This window comes from Eurosta solidaginis, chromosome 1 (genome assembly GCF_040869045.1).
Source record: "Eurosta solidaginis isolate ZX-2024a chromosome 1, ASM4086904v1, whole genome shotgun sequence".
NCBI lineage: Eukaryota > Metazoa > Arthropoda > Insecta > Diptera > Tephritidae > Eurosta > Eurosta solidaginis.
The window spans coordinates 349,083,543-349,102,436 of record NC_090319.1 but is presented as its reverse complement, the minus strand read 5'-3'; the positions used below and the strand labels follow the sequence as shown (position 1 = coordinate 349,102,436).

The following is an 18,894-nucleotide window of genomic DNA, read 5'->3' as shown; positions in this document are numbered from 1 at the left end:
GTGTCTTTGTGGCTGTTGTTTTTTTTTTTTTTCATAAGTTATACAAAGAAGATTAACTGAAGTGTTTTTTTAAATCAAGTAACAAAAGACAGTTAAAGTTTTGCCTTAAGGTATAAAGTAATTTCGGAATGAGCCTATCGGGCCATCAAATATTAGTGCAGCAATGGAGAACTTAGTTATACGGGTATATATGTACGATATTTATATGAACAGTGTTTGTAAATAAATGCTAACGAGAATGCATAAACTCTAATACATATACAGAATTTTATTTCCTGTATGCGGTAAATAACTTAAATACTCGAATATAAATTACCGGCGAAATTGAGGGGAAAGCATAAATATAAGGCGCACATTGCATTGACGACTTAAGTTCCACATATCTATATGTATCACTTTGTTTGTCGAAAATATAGCCTTTCATATACACCCATAAGGCTATACATATATGTATATGTAAACAAGCACATATGTACAAAGATATGTATTTAGTATGGTAATGACAGCGACAACGGTAATACCGTCAACGACCTAATTAAAACTCCTTTAAATTATTACTATCTACTTGCCATCGTACTTTCATTCTTCCGCTTCCCCTTCTACTTTAGTTTGGCAGGTAAATTTATTATCAAAGCGATTGCACCGTCACTAACAGCAGTCAAAGAAATTTTTGCTAGACTTTCTGCCATTAACTAAAAAACTTTTACTTGGTATGCCGTTTGCATTTTCTTTTTTGATTTGATTATGTAAAATTTTGTACTTTCAACTGCCAGTGGTAGAAACAGAAAGGAGTTTACTAACTCCTTTTGAACATTCGTTGCAAGCCACATTTGTATATATTTATGTGGAAATGAATATCATATGTATGTATCAAATAATCTAGGTTAAGTGACACAAGTGGTAAACAGGTATGTATGTATACTTCATCGCGTTTGTTATGTATAAATTTCTCACTTTATGGAGATATACTGAAAATATCTGGACTCGTCTTAGCTACATGTCTCAAATTTTCGATTTCAAAAAATTTACCTTAAAAATACGGTCGACAGATCATTGTGGCACACTGAGAGAAATACCTCTAAAGCTACATGAAGTTATCGTTTAATATCGATTATAAGTAATATACATACACTGAAAGAAATGGTGCTAGTAAAATCAACAAATCTGTTCTGTTGTTCTCCACTTAACGGAGATTCGGTGAAATTGATCGAACTACGGTTAGTTCGACCGAGTTCTTTGTCAAGCGAACAAATTAGTTTAGTCATTTCAACAGAACAGAAATTGTCATCTTAAGTTAACAAATTTCTGTAAAATTGGCATATTCCTAATCAATCTAATTAATTTTTTTGTCAACACAACTGATCTCGCTGGCCATTTCAGCAGCGATCAACGGTCAATACATGAGCAAATTTCAAAGAGAATTTTACGCTCACTGCGCTCTCTACTTTGTACTTATGACGATGGTATCACTTGTTAAAAAAACACCAAAATAAGAAAACCACCAAATCGGAAAACACACAAAATGGGAAAACAACAAAAAAACTAGTTTTTCAGTTATCAATACAAAACGAAAAACCCTTTTTTGAACTTACTGTGCAAAAAATTATGAGATACCGGGACACCTATCCATCGGGTACAATTTTGCAATTTCTCCTCCAAGCAAGGAGCACGAACGCAAATTGGAAGAGAAGCTCGGCCCTAGATCTCTTCGGAGGTTATAGCGCCCTACACTTATTCTTTTTTTGTCGTAACAACTTTTTTTGTTCATTTGACTACTAAAACGGTCAATTACGAATCAACGATTTGTGCGCAGTTGATTCAACATCTTGTTGCGATGGATAAAAATTGACAAAGATTTCGGTTGAATTCACCCTTATTTCAGTTGATTTTACTAGTCTTCTTCTTTCAGTGTAGTTATGATTATTTCCTCTGTGGATAACGCATCAGCACGTAAGTTCTAGCACGTCTAAAAATTGTTTGTGACGTTGCCATTATTTGTAAAGCTTTAGAAATCCTATCGAACACAAGCGAAATTTTCGAGACTCGAGAGGTCGGCTTTTCGCTATATTTTCGTGCCTCGAAATTGCAAATTTTGTTACGTCTAAGCTTTACAGGAAATTTGTTTCTTAAGTGGGCGTGGTCGTGGTTCCTATAACCATAATTCTGCTATACCGTTTCAGAACCATATCAATGGCTTTTTATTCAGAGCTTTCAAAGCTTTTTAATTGCCTTGTATGAAATGTTGGCGGTGCGGCTCCCATTTTACAAAGTTTTACTTAGTTTCACCAGTATTCAATATTTCGATAGCTGAGTGAAATATTAGCCTACCTCGGCTGGCGTTTTAAAAACGCGCTATATCACAAACCTTTTGAATAACGCCCTATTTCGGAACTTATTTCAAAAGTGTCCTTTTTCTGTTTTTTTTTTTAACACCCCAGTTAATGTCAAAGTCTATTGGATATAAGCCCAGATAGCACTTAAAAGTGAAACAAATTATGAGATGAATGGCCCCGTCCAGCCGATTTCTGAGATGGGGCGTTCTTAAAACCCCAGACAAAATATGGTACTTTTGCTTTCAGCGGTAGATCTGTTAACACATTTTCACAATTTTTGAAAATTTCGATATCGATTGCAATCTGATTAAAAAAAAAGGCCTTTCTAAGGGAGGTCGCCAATCAGCAGTGGTTTGGAAAATTTTCCGAGTGTATTTCTGCATTAAAAAATTCTCAGTGAAAACTCTGCTGCTTTTCAATTGCAGTACGGAGTGGGCACAACACGTGTAGGCCCAGTCCCGAAAATTTGTAGAACAAAGGAGCCGGATGCCAATTTAAAGAGGAACTTGGCTTATATCCCCTCTTTGGATAGGCCTGGCGGAATCTGAAAAACTAAAAAAATTTAGCTGGCGTAAGATCAAAAAGAAAAATCGCTGTGCCAGTTGCTTCCTCAGGAATCACGGCTATCCTTTTCTGTGGTGGATGTAGAGCTCACTCCGCATTTAAATTACAACGGTCTCTAAAACATCTCATATACCGATGTGCAATATAATCAAAAGCTCAGGCCAAAGTGGGGTTCTAATGACATGTAAGTTTATCGTGTGGGATGAGTACACCTTATCTCATAAATAATCGCCGGAAAATGTAGATCGCACCATTAAGAACTTAACGGGTAGTGATCATCCCATAGGTGGTGCTTTCCTCTAACTTCCTGGGGAACGCCCACAGACGACGTACAAAAAATATTTCGCTCTGCAAATATGAGTATGCATTTGGGCGGAGACACTTCAGCAGAAGCTTTTGCTTAACAACTACGGTCAAAAAAATTATGCTTCGTAGTTTGGATCCCGGCGGTTATACAATGGGACAAGGCTTATCATCGCAAAACTTTTACCAAATGTTATTGGAAATGATTTTATCAGAAAATTTCAAACACAATAAAGTTTTCATAGCAAGGATTTCATTGATACCGATTTTTGTACTCAGCGCTCTTTGCACACAGAATATTTTAACTTTGGTAACATAACGCTTGATCGTAAAGGCATAAACGAATAGAGATAAACATAGACTTCCATATATCAAAATGCTCAGCATGAAAAAGGGTATTAACATTGCCATTTCCGTCTGTCCGCCCGTTCGTGTGTGCATCCGTCTGTCTCTGCACATGATAACTATTTAAAATAAACGAAATGGAATGATAACCATGCCCACTTTTTATCACTCATGTGTTGGCTAATATTGAGACTGTTAATTTAAATTAGAAAAAACAAGTAAAGATGTCTAAGTTCGTGTGTAACCGAACATTATATACTCATCGTGAGCTTCAATTGTACGTTTCATTTCAGATAAATTACTTTTCTACATAACACGTGGCACCGCCGGTTTAAAAAAAATGTGTTCCCATTTCTTCTCACAATAAAACTTGATTAGTAAAATATCATTGATTCAAAACTATTTTTTGCTAAGTTATAGCTTATTATTCTAGACTACGACCCTTTTAAACTTGTTTTGTATCTAATTTGTCGTGGTCTTTAACCGATCCCGACCATTTTTACTAGAAATATTTGTTACTATAAGGAAAATATATGTACACAATTTCATTACGATCCGTTAATGTTTCTTCGAGTTATGGCTCCGGAAACATAAAATTGCTTAATCATAAAAGCGGCGGTGCCACACCCATTTTAAAAAATTTCAGTGTTTTCCAATTTAATATTGTAATTCAATTTGTGAAGTAAAATTCTATAGACACGAAGCTCTTTTTCGCTAAGATATAGCTTATTATTTTCGTCTACGACCCTTTTAAAAATCTTTAAAGGTGGGTGTGGTCCTTAACCGATTTCGTTAATTTTTCTTCAAAGCGTTCATTATGGTAAGGACAACCTCTCTGCCGAATTTTGTTACGATAGGTTTAACGATTTTTGATTTATGATTAATAATATTTGTAAAACTGATTTAATTGCAAGTGGGCGGTGCCACGCCCATTTAAAAAAAATTGTTACAAATTTTTATCAAGAGTCTCAATATCAGTCCAAATGTCTAATTTTAACATTCTAGGTTTATTATTTACTAAATAATCAGGTTTTTTGTGTTTTCCAAAATGTTTTATATATAAAAATGGGCGTGGTGATCATCCGATTTCGCTCATTTTCAATACCAATCTATTCTGGGTCTAAATAAGCTCGTGTGCCAAATTTGGCCGTGTTAACGGACGGACGGACGGAGCGAAATCGGATGATAACCACGCCCACTTTTTATATATATAAAATTTTGGAAAACACAAAAAAACTAATAATTTAATAAATAGTACATCTAGAATGTTGAAATTTGACATGTGGACTGTTATTGAGACTCTTGCTAAAAATTTGGAAAATTTTTTTTTAAATGGGCGTGGCACCGCGCACTTGTGATAAAATCAATTTTACAAATATTATTAATCATAAATCAAAAATCGTTAAACCTATCGTAACAAAATTCGTCAGAGAGGTTGCATTTACTATAAGAAAGGCTTTGAAGAAAAACTAACGAAATCGGTTAAGGACCACACCCACCTTTAAAGATTTTTAAAAGGGTCGTAGACGAAAATAGTAAGCTATATATTTGCAAAAAAGAGCTTTGTATCAATGGTATTTCATTTCTCAAGTGGATTTATAACAATAAATAGGAAAAACTTAAAATTTAAAAATGGGCGTGGCACGGCCCCTTTTATGACTAAGCAATTTTCTATGCTTCGGGAGCCATAACTCGAAGAAAAATTAACGGATCGTAATGAAATTGTGTACACATATTTTCCTTATAGTAGAAAATATTTCTAGTAAAACTGGACGGGATCGGTTAAAGACCACGACAAATTAGAAACAAAACAAGTTTAAAAGGGTCGTAGTCTAGAATAATAAGCTATACCTTAGCAAAGAATAGTTTTGAATCAATGATTTTTCACTTATCAAGTTTTATTGTAAGAAGAAATGGGGAGACATTTTTTTTTTAAACGGGCGGTGCCACGTGTTATGTAGAAAAGTAATTTATCTGAAATGAAACGTACAATTGAAGCTCACGCTAAGTATATAATGTTCGGTTACACCCGAACTTAGACACCTTTACTTGTTCTTCTTGTTATTGTCCCACTTAAGCTTCAACACTCACTCCCTTTTCAACTATAATTTCCACTCCCACTCTAACTACCTATTCCACTCTTATTGCCACTCCAACAAGAACTCTCACACTCCCACTGCATAATCGCTTTCACTTTCAGTCCCACTCTAACTCCATATCCCATTTTAACTCCCACTTTCACTCCAGCTCTCACTCTCACACTCACACTGCTATCTCTTTTTCACACCCCCTTTCACTCCCCCTCTCAACCAAACACTCAATCCTATTCCACTGCACTCCCACTCATATATTTGTAGAGATTGAGCGAATTTTTCCTAAAAGAGGCGTTGCACCGCCTACTTTAAAAAAAGAGTTTCTAAAGCATAGCGAATGAAACACCAAAATTTATCGAAAACGGGCAAGCCTTTTATGAGTTTTAGCGAGACTAACGCACAGCAATTCATTTTTATTTGCTTAGCTTTTGCTTTAAATATACGTATGTATGTAAATCAGTCTGCCATTACTAAATATTTCTACCTGCAGTAAGTAATTATTAATAAACACGAGTTTATAAAAGTTAAGCTAATGAGATCATTATGACCTTGTCGGTGATTTAGCAAAAAGTTGAAGAAATGCAAATAAGAAAAGTAGAGGCAAAGAGGGGCAGCGCGTTAAGCCATAAAGTTATATAATCTTAACTACAGTTGGAAATTGCGGTAAAATTGCTGTGATATCATAAATGCAGTCTTAAAAATACTTACGGAGTAAGACACGTAAAAAGTATTCCTGGTTGAAAGGATAAACGGAAGTTGTTAATGAAAGAGCGTGGTGGTAATTAGGTAAGACCAACGTAAATATTTTGAACTGGTTAAGGAGAAACACATAGTTGCAAAATTTAGTAAATACTGATGCAAATTTATAAAAACTGTGAGTTAAATAATATAACGCAAGTTGCTTTATTTAAAATCAACCAATTACACGCAAACATAACCATTCCACCAGAAAAGACGGCTACTTATATGTAATATTTTTTTATTGTTTGGTATATATAAAGAACTAGCAGACCCGTCAGACGTTGTTCTGCCCTAAATTTAGTCTATCTCCATACATTTTAATAAACTGTTTCTGTTTCTTAATCCTTTTACTCACTCCTCCCTCCGCCTTTTCGATTCATCTATCTCTATTTTCGTCTCTCTCTATCTCTTTCTCAGTCTCCTTTTCCTTCTGTCTTTTCTCTTCTGTAAAGGGTTTCCCAGTCTTCTTCATCCCTTATTGCAAGGCAAATCGAATAGGACGTTTGTAAATAGTTATGTGGGTATTATTAATTCATGTCTTTATTTCGGCTTCGCATGCACATTTATCAGTTTTGCCAGGTTAATGCAACTAAATCGAATATCACAATGAAAATTACTTTAAAGCTCTCGGCAACAACTTTCATTTGATATCCATATTACACACACATTCTAGGGGTATCCGGGTCCAGGTTTTGCCCATATCTTGAGACCCTAGTCACCCAGTGGTATAAAAATTACTCTGTACTAAAGCACTCATCAACAGCTTAAATTTGATACCCATAATGTAAAAACACATCCTAGTGTTACCCTGATGCACGTTTTGGCCTATATCTCGAGACCCTTCACAAATAGGTATGAAAAATGCCCTGTACTAAAGCACTCATCAACAGCTTTCATTCGTTATCCATATTCTATAAACACATTCTAGGGGTACCCGCGTCCACGTTTTCGCTTATATCTCGAGACCATAGTTACACGCGGGTACGAAAAATACCCCGTATCAAAGTACTCATAAACAGCTCACGTTCGATACCCATATTGTACAAACATATCCCAGGATTACCCAGGTCCACGTTTTGATCTCAAGACCCTATCAAGAACGGGCTAAAGTTAGCCTATGCCTGTCTCCTGGTTCTAAGCTACCCCTCCACCAATTTTCAGCCAAATATGTTCACCCGTTACTTCCTCTTCAATCACTCTTTATATACTAAAAAAAAGCGCATCAAAATCCGTTGCGTATTTTTAAAGGTTTAAGCATTCAAAGGGACATAGGGACAGAAAAAGCGACTTTGTTTTATACTATGTAGTGATGTACATCCATACATACCTATAAACCTACGACCGAAGTTAAATAATGCAGCGAATATTATATATGTACGTATGTATGTGTCGCATCAAGCCTCACTCAAAAGCAATTAGCGCGGACAGTTCAGCGGACAGTTCACAGCGAACAAACACACATACGCATTTTTTGATAAAAAGGTTACTTTTGTTTAAACAATTTGGCTGATATAAGAAAGAAATCAAGTATTTTTTTTTTTTTTTGATGCAGATCGAAGGTAAATATTTCAAGGTTTTACTGAAAAGTAGAATTTTTGAAATCCATCCATCCGGTTATGAGTTGTAGCTGTGTAAACAAAAATTTTATGATTTTTTGCTACATTTTGGCAATTTGCCACGCCCCTATAATATATATCTTCAAATTATATTAACTGTACCATCTCACGTAGCTAGGCTTTCAAATGCAAAAAACCGTTTTAAAATCGGAGTATTCTGTGTGAAGTTATGTGCATACATGGCATTTAGCAACTTTATTTTATAAGACTTATAGATATACATAGATAGATAGATAAGATACGTTGGTAAACAAGGTGCGTACGGTACCCCCATAATGCCACAAATTTCTCTAAAATTTCTCTCTACTAACACCGGCAGACAATATTAAAAAACAAACTTATATATCTATGGATATATTAATCGATTCTTTAAACCTGAAGTGTGTTTAGCTGCAACAACCCCAAAGCTCCCAACCAACGTTGCCAAGAAAAAAATAATTAAAAAAATGCTCTTTCGACATACCCTCGAAGATATAAAATTTTTAAATATACCAAGCTATTTCTTCCCCAATTTTAAGTTATCTAAGTCCTAATAATTATTTCGCTTTTCTTTAATTGCAGTTGGAATTACAGTACATTCGTGTGTGATTTGTGGAATAGTTTAGATGTCTACTTCTCAACGGCAAGCATTTTGCATTTGTGTTGCATATCCGTCGACAGGTAGGTCTAGCAATTTATGCGGAGCAATATATTGGTTAATTAACCTTTCTGTCCCATTAAGAAAAACTAAAATATTATCCCTTAAGGGTACAAAATGACCACACATATATATGTATATTTCAATGAAAAATGTTTATTATTATTATTTAAATTGTGTAAAAACAAATAAACTGGAGTTTACTTTGGAAAAGTTACCCTTAGAAGTTTGTATTGTTTTTTTTTTTTTAAGAAATGACAGAATCCGTTGTTAAGTTATTGCGATCAAACCTTCTTTATAGGACTTGATTTGACGTCCTTTTTTTGACAAGCTTCCCACTTCATACTGCTCCGGTTATATAAAGGTGCTCAGAACTACGTGGGAAGTTTCAAAATTGTAGATCAGCAGCAAGTCTTTAAAAACATTTTCGCAAAACTAGTACCATTTTTCTAATATTCTCTCCAAATAGATAAAAATATATTTAAGGACTCCAAAACTCGTATACTTTTTACACCATTTAGCCGTGCGCCACTTAACGGAATTTTCACTTCTTTTGTTGCATTGTCTGGTCCTATTATTGTTGTGTTAACAGTGCATCGCCTCATTCAATACATACGACCACGCACAAATATCATCACATTCCTTATACGGGAGTCCAAGTCTCAAAAGGTTTGGAGGGATGATTCTTTTAGGGTCGTATGTTTGCACATGACATTTGAAAAGACGGTTGGTGCCTTGTGTGAACACATTGAATGCAAAATATATATAAAATATTTCGGTGTTGCTTCTGGACAAGTTAGAGTTTAACCTGTTACCGAAACAAAGTTGGGCCAAACGGACTCTTTTCTCCACAGTAAGTATCCTTTCTTATTTTGAAAGAGTTGTATGTGTATATTAATAATGAGGTTCACCGTGCGCGATCTATCAAAAGGGTTCACCGATTCTGTGCGGACTTGGTTTGGGGCCTCCTTATGCTTCTCTACATCAAACGACTGCGTATACAGGTGCAAAGTATTGGCATAGTGCATTCGAAGATTTTTTGGGTCCTTATATACATTAGAGGAAAGTTTCTTGAAACTGTTAACGAAGTTCCGCAGCATGGTATTAAATTTTTAAATATCTCTCTTCTTTCCCCTCTAACTGCATTATCATCGGGTTCTGAACTACCTTTAGCAAGGTTTGTAGCTCAATAAAATGTTTGAATATTACGATCTAATATGGTCATAAGCTTTGTTGAAAATTTCAGGTGCCAGTTATTAAACAACGGTCTCAAGACTCACAACTTCGCACCATTTTTAATAATCTCGACCCCTGCGCTACCTTGCGGAATATTTCTCATCATCCTTTGTTGTCACTGCGTCTTGAGCTATGTGTACAATTTCAAGGTTTTTGGCTCAATAACAGGTCAGGGTGTTCTGCTCTTTGTGTTCGATTTCAGGTTTCTAACTCGATCCACATGTTTTAAATAGACTTTCTTAATTTCTAAAAATATCTTCATCCTTACATCATCTAAAAGAAGGTTCTATCCGTAATATTACAAACTGATAAGATTGCCCATAATTTCAGGTCTTTTTCGTGATCCCTGTAAGACGGCTTTATTTTATATTTTACAATCTTCCCAAGTCAGGCTGTGGGGAAGTCAGCTAAAAACCATTCAAAGATTCCAAATCTCATATGAATTTTTTAATTATCTCTACCAGTCGCCACCTAGAGGGCAATTTTCCCATCATTTTGCGTTATCACCTTGCCCTTAGCAATGGGTAAAGTTTCAAGTTTCGAGCTCAATGAGAAGTTACTTATCGACCGCAATATTACACATTTCCCAATTATCTAGACTTCTGCTCTATTTAGAAGAATTCTTTATTCTGAATATTGCAATTTCAAAGGGGTCCACGCTAGTATTTAACCAGAATTCGATCTCAAGATTTTAAATCAGATACGATTTTTTTCCCGAACCAATGCGCCACCTTGCGGAAATTGTTTCCAAATTGTCACGGTATCCCATGTGTTAGATTTCAGGTGTTTAGCTCCGATTTAGAGGACGGTAAGTTTCGTTCACAGTTTCACGTACCTAGGTAATGAGGAAGTTACCCCAAAACCGATTTTAAACTTCAAAATCAAGTATGAATTCTTTCAATTATTTAACTTTAATAATTTTATAAAATGCACACATTTGTTGTATATATTTAGCGATATATTTAGGCCGATATTTCGATTTCAATTTGAAATCATCTTTAGGAATTCTTGACTACAGCTAGTCAATTAGTCTTTAATTATTTTTTTAATTATTTAATTTTTTTCTCTTTCTGTAGCATTTTTTGGTCACCAAATTTCACATATTCAAAATTGATGTTTTAAATATCTCTAAATATCTTGATCCCAGCCACATCTAGAAAAAATTTTCTTCCCTAATAAATTAACATAACATTGCCCTAAGGTTTATGGAAAACTTTTGGCCTGTAGGTTATCGCAAAGTTTGGAAAGAAATTAACAAATTCGGCTGATGGAACGACCAATTTTCAAATAAAACTTTTTCTTCCACCCGCCTGGTTCTAAACATCTGGAAAATGCTAAAAATCGATTGTATTGAAAGCAAGCGAACAAGCAAGGTAGAGTTCCCGTATATACCGTAAAGCGAAATCTGTCACTAGTGATAAAAATAACTAGTTTAGAACTAGACCTAAAGCACTAAATAGTTAGTTGTGCGATTATTACTAGACTCTCTATAGTTCTAAGCGACAGTTTGGGTTCACATATTTCATATTTAACATATATTTGACAAATAGACTATCTACCAAAAAAACAACTATCAGCTTTTGGTAATGATTCAAAACAATCGAAAAGGGGGCTAAAATCGTGCTAGAAGCAACATGTAGAATCTCTCCCCATTCCGGCGCCAACAAAATAATATCAACAAACGAACTACATCTAAAGGGAAATTTTCACACTAATGAGAGACTATCGAAGTAGTGCCAATACACGAACTAGGTAGTTCTTAAAATAAAATATGTATCTGGTTTAGAACTATAAAAAAGGTAATGCAACGAGGATGATTCCCATCGCCCAGGACGTACACATGATAAACTCGCCAGTCGAAATCATATAAAAGAGATAAAGTGCGAACTAATAGTGATTCCGAAAGCACGAGAAGCGCACCAGTTTTGAACTAGAGATTTTCCGTACAGGGTAATAACGGTCAAACTTGTAATGGATGCGCTGAATTGAACTTAGAGTTGGTAAACTTGTTTACGTTACATCGGTACCGAGTGGGCCGTCGTTAAAAGGTTGGCTGTTATTTCGATACCTCATATTTTATGGGAGATACACACTTTTTTGACTCAAGCTTCCAAAAAATTTGTGTGTGTCAAAAGCGTACCAATTAATAAGTATTAAAATATAGGTTTAATTCCACATTCTGCTATGACAGCGTTTGTTTGATTGTCTTCATTATTTCTACTTCTATCCTGTTTCTTGCCAATTGATTTTCACTACGGTGCGACATCTGTTGCAGAAACGATGTGAAAATTGGACTTGTTTTATGGCAATGATGCCATACTGACTTGCAATCGCCGGTTCGAGTCGAACTCAACGCTTAACAATAATTATTTTATTTATGATATACGTTTTCTTAAATGAAATAACTGTTATAAATTAGAATACACGAAAGTAAAAATTAAAATTAACTGCCAAAGCTTTTTGTATAGATCCATTTCGGGAACTGCTAAATGTTTTTTTTTAACATTTAGGCACCGTTGCTATAACAAAGAAATTGTTAGTACATCCCCGAGCATGGGGAAGAAGGGTTAATGAATATGACATTATGGCATCATTGCGAAAAGATAAGTCCAATTTTCAAATCGTTTCTGCAACAGATGCCGCAGCGCTGTGAAAATCAATTGGCAAGAAACAGGATAGAAGTAGAAATAATGAAGACAAAAAAACAACCGCTGTGATAGCTGAATGGTTATAGCAGCGCCACCGGAACGTTGCTGATGAAGGAATTTAGCAGTTCCGAAATGTATCTATACAACGAGCTTTGGCAGTTGTCTAATTTTTTCTTTCTTCTATTCTAATTTAAATTTTTCTTAAATAAGAACAAGTAAGGACGGGACTGTCTTCGGCTGCACCGAAGACTTCATACCTTTCATGAATGGGGCTGAACAATAATCTTATCCCGTTCGTAACCTCCAAATAATCGTATGTATAAGATAAGAAATATATAGTGAACAGATGTACATACCTAAACGATTTTTAAGATAAATATAGAATAAAAAGTGGCAAAAAACCCCCTTATCTGAACGATCGGTTGTATAGGATATATATTATATATAGCTCCGATAGAAGTGATTTTTTCGTAAAATCTTCTATGATATATTAAAATATATATCACCGAGTATCACGTTAATACTTTCTAAATTAAAGGAGAAATGGACACAAATTTTTCTATCTGAACGATCGGTTGTATGGGATATAACTATATATAGCTCCGATATAAGTGATTTTTTCAGGATATCTTCTACGATATATTAGAATATATATCACTGGGTTTCACGTTTATACTTTCTAAATTGCGGCAGGAATGACGAAAATCGTCTTATCTGAACGATCGGTTGTATTGGAGATGTATGTTATAGTGGTCGGATCTTACCGGATCTGACAAATGTCTAATATAATACAAAAATATACCCTTGTGCCAAATTTCATTGAGATATCTCAAAATTTGAGCTAGTCCTGCGTTCAAACAGACAGACGGACGGATGGCTTTATCAACTTAGTTCGTCGCCCTGATCAATTCGGTATACTTAATGGTGAGTCTATCTTCTATATTTCTCAACGTTACAAACATCGGACCAAAGTTAATATAGCATTTCATGTTCATGAAAGGTATAAAAAATTTATCATCACAATAACAAAGATACATAATTATTTTTAGGCCTTGAGCTTTATTCGAACACGCGATCTTACACATCAGTAGGCCGATATAAGAACAAAAATTATCCCCGTTTAAAATGAATCCCTCTATGACATTTAATAAAAAAAAAAAACAAATTTTTGTCTATTGTTTGGAGCAAACTTAAATTTTTAAGAATATATGCTATACCGCTTTATCGAACAGATGCTGACCTTGCAACTAAAAACTTAAATGAAATTGTTCATACATTTAGCTGTAGATTCCTTTGTTGTTCAATTAACGTTGCTTCAATTGGCAGTCATTAACGTGAAAAAGGCATTCGTTGAAATATTATCAATGCATGCCCATCTAATAAATTGTTTGGCAACGCATAAACGGCAATTGCTCTTTAGCCTACAACATACATACAAATATACAAGCTATTTCCTATGTGTTAGTTTGAATTAATAAGATAACTAAATTTGCTTAAAGGTTTCGACAAGGCATCAATTGTGGTTAGGTACATAATTTACGAATCGATATGTAAGCAAATGCTTTAAAAGCTTGTTCCATAATTACAAATAGCTTACTTGTAACGGCAAAAGAAGCCGTGTATGTATGTATGTTTGTCTGAACATTTTTAGTAGACATATCTGAGGATGCTTGAACACTCTGGTTTGCTGAATTGATCATAGACAAAGAAATCTCGCTCCAACTGATTTGAATTCGGAAAATGTAAGCCTATTAAGGGCTAACGTAATTTTCGTACTTGTATTCAACTCAATTGCCGAAAGCATTCATTACAGTTTTGTGTGCACTATTTACTCTATGATAAAAGGAGCCCTTTTTAAACGGTTTTATTTAGCTTAACTTGACAGGCTGCACGGCCGTTATGAACGAATTTTGTAATTGAAATTTAAGTAACTTGAAATTTAAGTAACTAAGCTACAAGCTTGAAACTTGGAATATAGTTCAGAACCCGGTGACAATGCAATATTAGGAAAAAGATCGCCTGTAGGTGACGCAAGGATCGAGATATTCACAAAAATCGTATTTGTGGTCCGATTTGGCTCATTTTAGGAACACATAATACATACAAGAATAGAAAGTGAGATATGAAAAAATCTTAGCTAGGTGGCACAAGGATCGAGATATTCACAAAAATCGTATTTGTGGTTCGATTTGGCTCATATTTGGAACACATAATACATACAGGAATAGAAAGCGACCTATGAAAAAAACGCCGCTAGGAGGCGCAAGGATCGAGATATTCTCAAAAATCTTATTTGTGGTCCGATTTGGCTCATATTTGGAACACATAATACATACAGGAATAGAAAGCGACCTATGAAACAAACGCCGCTAGGTGGCGCAAGGATCGAGATATTAAAAAAAAATCGTATTTGTGGTCCGATTGGGCCCATATTTGCTACATATAACACATACATGAATAGAAAGCGATCTATGATGTCCGATTTGGCTCATGTTTCGAACAAATATTACACACACTCCTGTAGAAGTGACATCAAAATATTTTGGAGTTGGAGGGGGGACAAGCATACGTGGCGCAGAGTAGAGTAAAGTCTTTGGAAGGATTATGTATTGAAAACTTAAATTGCAAAAAAATTGTCAGGAAAGAGTCCTTGTAATAATGAGTCACTGAATGAACTGAATAGAATGAGAAATAATAGGCAATTAAAAAAAAACTAAAAACTTGAAAATAAAATAATTTTAAAAAAATTGTTAAGTTAAACGGTTTCATTGAAAACAATACTTACATGAAATAATAATACTAAAAACTAGACAATAATTAGTTGGTCCTAGGTACTAGTTATCACACTCCTCAACAATCTAGGGCGTAGATCAGACAATTAAATAAAAGCGTAGGACGCGTCAAATTTCTATTGATAGTCATAAGTAAGACCAACTAAACTGTAATCAGGTTACGCTACGCCTTACATTTTTAGAAATTTCATTGTCTGATCTACGCCCTAGATTGATGAGGAGTGTGATGACTAGTATCTAGGACCTACCTAATTATTTTCTAGCTTTTAGTATTATTATTATTTCATGTATGTATTGTTTTCAATAAAACCGTTTAACTTAAAAAAAATTTTTTTATTTTTTTTTTATTTATGAGCTTTTGTTGCCTTGTTGGATTTCAATTAGAAAAATTCTTAAACTTTTATTTTAGCGCTAAGTAAGCATCTTAAGAATTTATCACAGCATTAGCTTATTCTTTGGAAAAATAGTTTTTGAAGGAAATACATAAATCCAAGACACATGGAATATTGATGGGATCTCCGGCCGACTACACTGGTCGCACTCTATGCGCCAGTTTGCTGTACTTTCTCCTCGAACCAATTCAATATCGTATATATATATCAAATTACTGTACCAGAGGTATGCTGAACTTGTTTCTATGGCCGGTCAGTACAAAACCGCTTAAATTTTGGTACCTGATATTCATCAGGGCGGGACCCTTACGGAGAAACTGCGTGAATATTTTCTTGCATTCCTTGGCTGCAAACTCTTATATGTTGTTGTTGTTGTTTTTGCTGTTGTCTTACTGATACTTTCCGAAGGTTTTGGGGAGTATTATCGATGTCGATAGCCCTTTTCCGGATATGAATCCGGCATGCTCCGGTAACAAAGCAACGTTAAGGTACTAGACCGACTATCTCGGGATTGATTAACATTACAACATTAAACCTTCTAGGCCCCCACCCACTGGTTCCATGAGGGGCCCGGGGTAGCCAGAGCTTCCCCTGCTCAACATGTGTACAATTGCATCGTTCTCCTCTCTAATCTCTCTCCCAAATTGGCTGAACAGGACCTACATATGTTATGCTGACACAGAATGGCAGCACGAAGGTAGATCTATTAAATGCAGAAGGTTTTTATAGCGGAAATACACTCGGAGTGCTTCCCACATACTTTCCGAGGGGCAACAACGCTTAGGAACATTATGTTCTAATTAAAAAAAAAAAACGTTTTTGAATTACTGATTTTAGCTTTATACGGGACTTGAAGCAAGGATCTTCGGTTCGGCAGGCGGAGCATGCTACCACACGCACCACGGCTGCGCCCAGGAATGCCTTCCGCAGGAATATTCTAAGCCCCCTTACCCGCCCGGGTTCTAGTTCGGAAATAATGCGATTCTCTTCAATTTATATATTGCCCAGTCTCTTGTGCTGTTGGGAGAAGTGTGTCTACCAACTGTCCTGCTCCGATAAGCATTAATGCCGTACTGTGCCCCTTTCTTCAGCAAGGTGGATTGCCCAGTGGCTCAATTGCCTTTTCCGCACATACAATTATGATTTTCTACGTATATACATGCACATATGCAGATATGAAACCTGCACAAAAAAATTTAAATTTCAATACTCAATACCGCGTTGACAACATTTATCTGCTTTCAACTGAATCTGCTCTATCGTCATTTCGTTTATCACATTTTCTTTTTTTTACACTTTTTTTCGCAGATACTATGCAATTGTGAAACCGCTCAAGTACCCGATTAGTATGACAAAACGTGTCGTTTTCATTATGATATTGAATACGTGGATTTCACCAGCTTTACTATCCTTCCTGCCAATATTCATCGGTTGGTATACAACAGAGGAACATAAGATTTTTGTTCAACGGCATCCAGATCGTTGTGAATTCATTGTTAATAAGCCATATTGCGTGATATCGAGTTCCATTTCGTTTTGGATTCCATGTACCATTATGATATTCACATATTTGGCAATATTTCGAGAAGCGAATCGTCAAGAAAAGCAAATGATGGCGCGTCATGGAAATGCGATGTTGATGCATAGACATTCGGTCGATACTCGCGGTGTGGCAAGCAATAACACAGGTATGTTTTGTTATAAAAAAGAAAAACCAAAAGTGAGCCGCAAGATAGATTGAATAGAAAGTATTGCTGGTGTTTGAAATATGATTATTATCAAATCGTGATAAAATTATAGTTCACAATTTTTTAGTTTAACACGAAAATGTACATTGCAAAAGTAAGCGCCAGTCGCTCAAATTCACGAAAAAAATAACACAAAGCACCCACTTTTTTTTTTAATAATTCTAGTATTTTGCGTTCTTTGTTGTTTTAAATTTATTTTAAACAAATTTTTTTTAATTATGAAACTTTTGAGAATTTCTGGAAATAGATCGATGAATCTACGACTTCTGTTATCGTGAGTCACTGAACTGTCGAATTAATACTGTAAAGAATTAAGGGGAAATCCGCTTATTTCACACCTTTTACTAACGTTCGTATCGCTAAACTGTTGAATAAATAACTCCTATATTCAATAATGCAAAATGGTCTTTATTAAAGTCTTCACAATAACACTTGTAATTCGCAGCCAATAGCGTGCTTAAATCAAACTGAATGCCCATGCCTCAGCGGGAGCTGCTTTTGTACTCTTCGGTTTCCGCGTCGGCATACTTCTAGGCATTTCTCTTTCTAGAATTTACTACTTGTTTACCAGCTATAAACTCACCAGCTATAAACTACAGATGCACGTTTATAGCTTCTCATATGCGCGTGTATATGCGAGTGATACATCGACGGTTGATTCCATACTTTTGTGAGAATCTCAGATATATGCATGTGTTTGTGCATATCTCTCCGCTTCTTGTACGTACATATGTGTAGATATAATGATTGATTTGTTTATATAGATACAAGCAACTGTGTAGTATCGGCTTAGAGATGATTGTATGCCTTAGTGTTGCTAATATTCGTCACAATACACTAAAATATTCTATATAATTACAGCACTACTCTGATGTGAGAATTTTACAATTGAAACTATTCGCGTACTTCACTTATATTGTTTTAAAATCAAACTGATTGACTATTCCCTATATTACATCGTTCTCATATTTCCCCCAGGTTCTATACTTTTAGCTCATTTACTTCTCTATTATTACTATTTCATATTGGCTTTGTGCCTGTTTTTTATGAAATGCCAAATGAGCTCTTTGTTATTGTGTGCATATGTGCATAGTTGTCTCATCTTCCTACAATACTGTTATTTACCAGCGGCACAACACTATTGAAAAAATGAGCAACAAATGTTGACGTATAAGAACCGAACATTTCCTTAACAAACGGTTACTATTTTAAATGCGAATAGTTTTCGGATCCAGGGGTTTCGAATTTTTTACAACCGCGTATTTTTATTTAGGGCTGGGTTTTTACTATCGGGTCTTTTAACACCTGGAGTAGTTTTTTACAACCGGGTTATTTCAGAACGGGGTACTTTTCAGGAGCCGGATACCATTTCTGAACCCGGTACACGCAAACTAAATTCTTTTTTAGAAGAGGCTATTTTTTAGAACCGGGTATTTTTTAAAGCCG

The 18,894-nt window shown here is 35.2% G+C and overlaps 1 protein-coding gene across 9 annotated transcripts in view; it reads left to right on the top strand.

Moving 5' to 3' along the window:
- Octbeta2R (Octopamine beta2 receptor) overlaps window positions 1–18,894 on the top strand; it is a 733,310-nt gene that overhangs the window by 687,263 nt on the left and 27,153 nt on the right. For all 9 annotated transcript variants that reach the window (XM_067762597.1, XM_067762595.1, XM_067762596.1 and 6 more), the window contains 2 exons: window positions 8,557–8,655; window positions 17,009–17,388. In XM_067762597.1, the coding sequence (XP_067618698.1) occupies window positions 8,557–8,655; window positions 17,009–17,388 (479 nt within the window). The remainder of the gene's footprint in view (window positions 1–8,556; window positions 8,656–17,008; window positions 17,389–18,894) is intronic.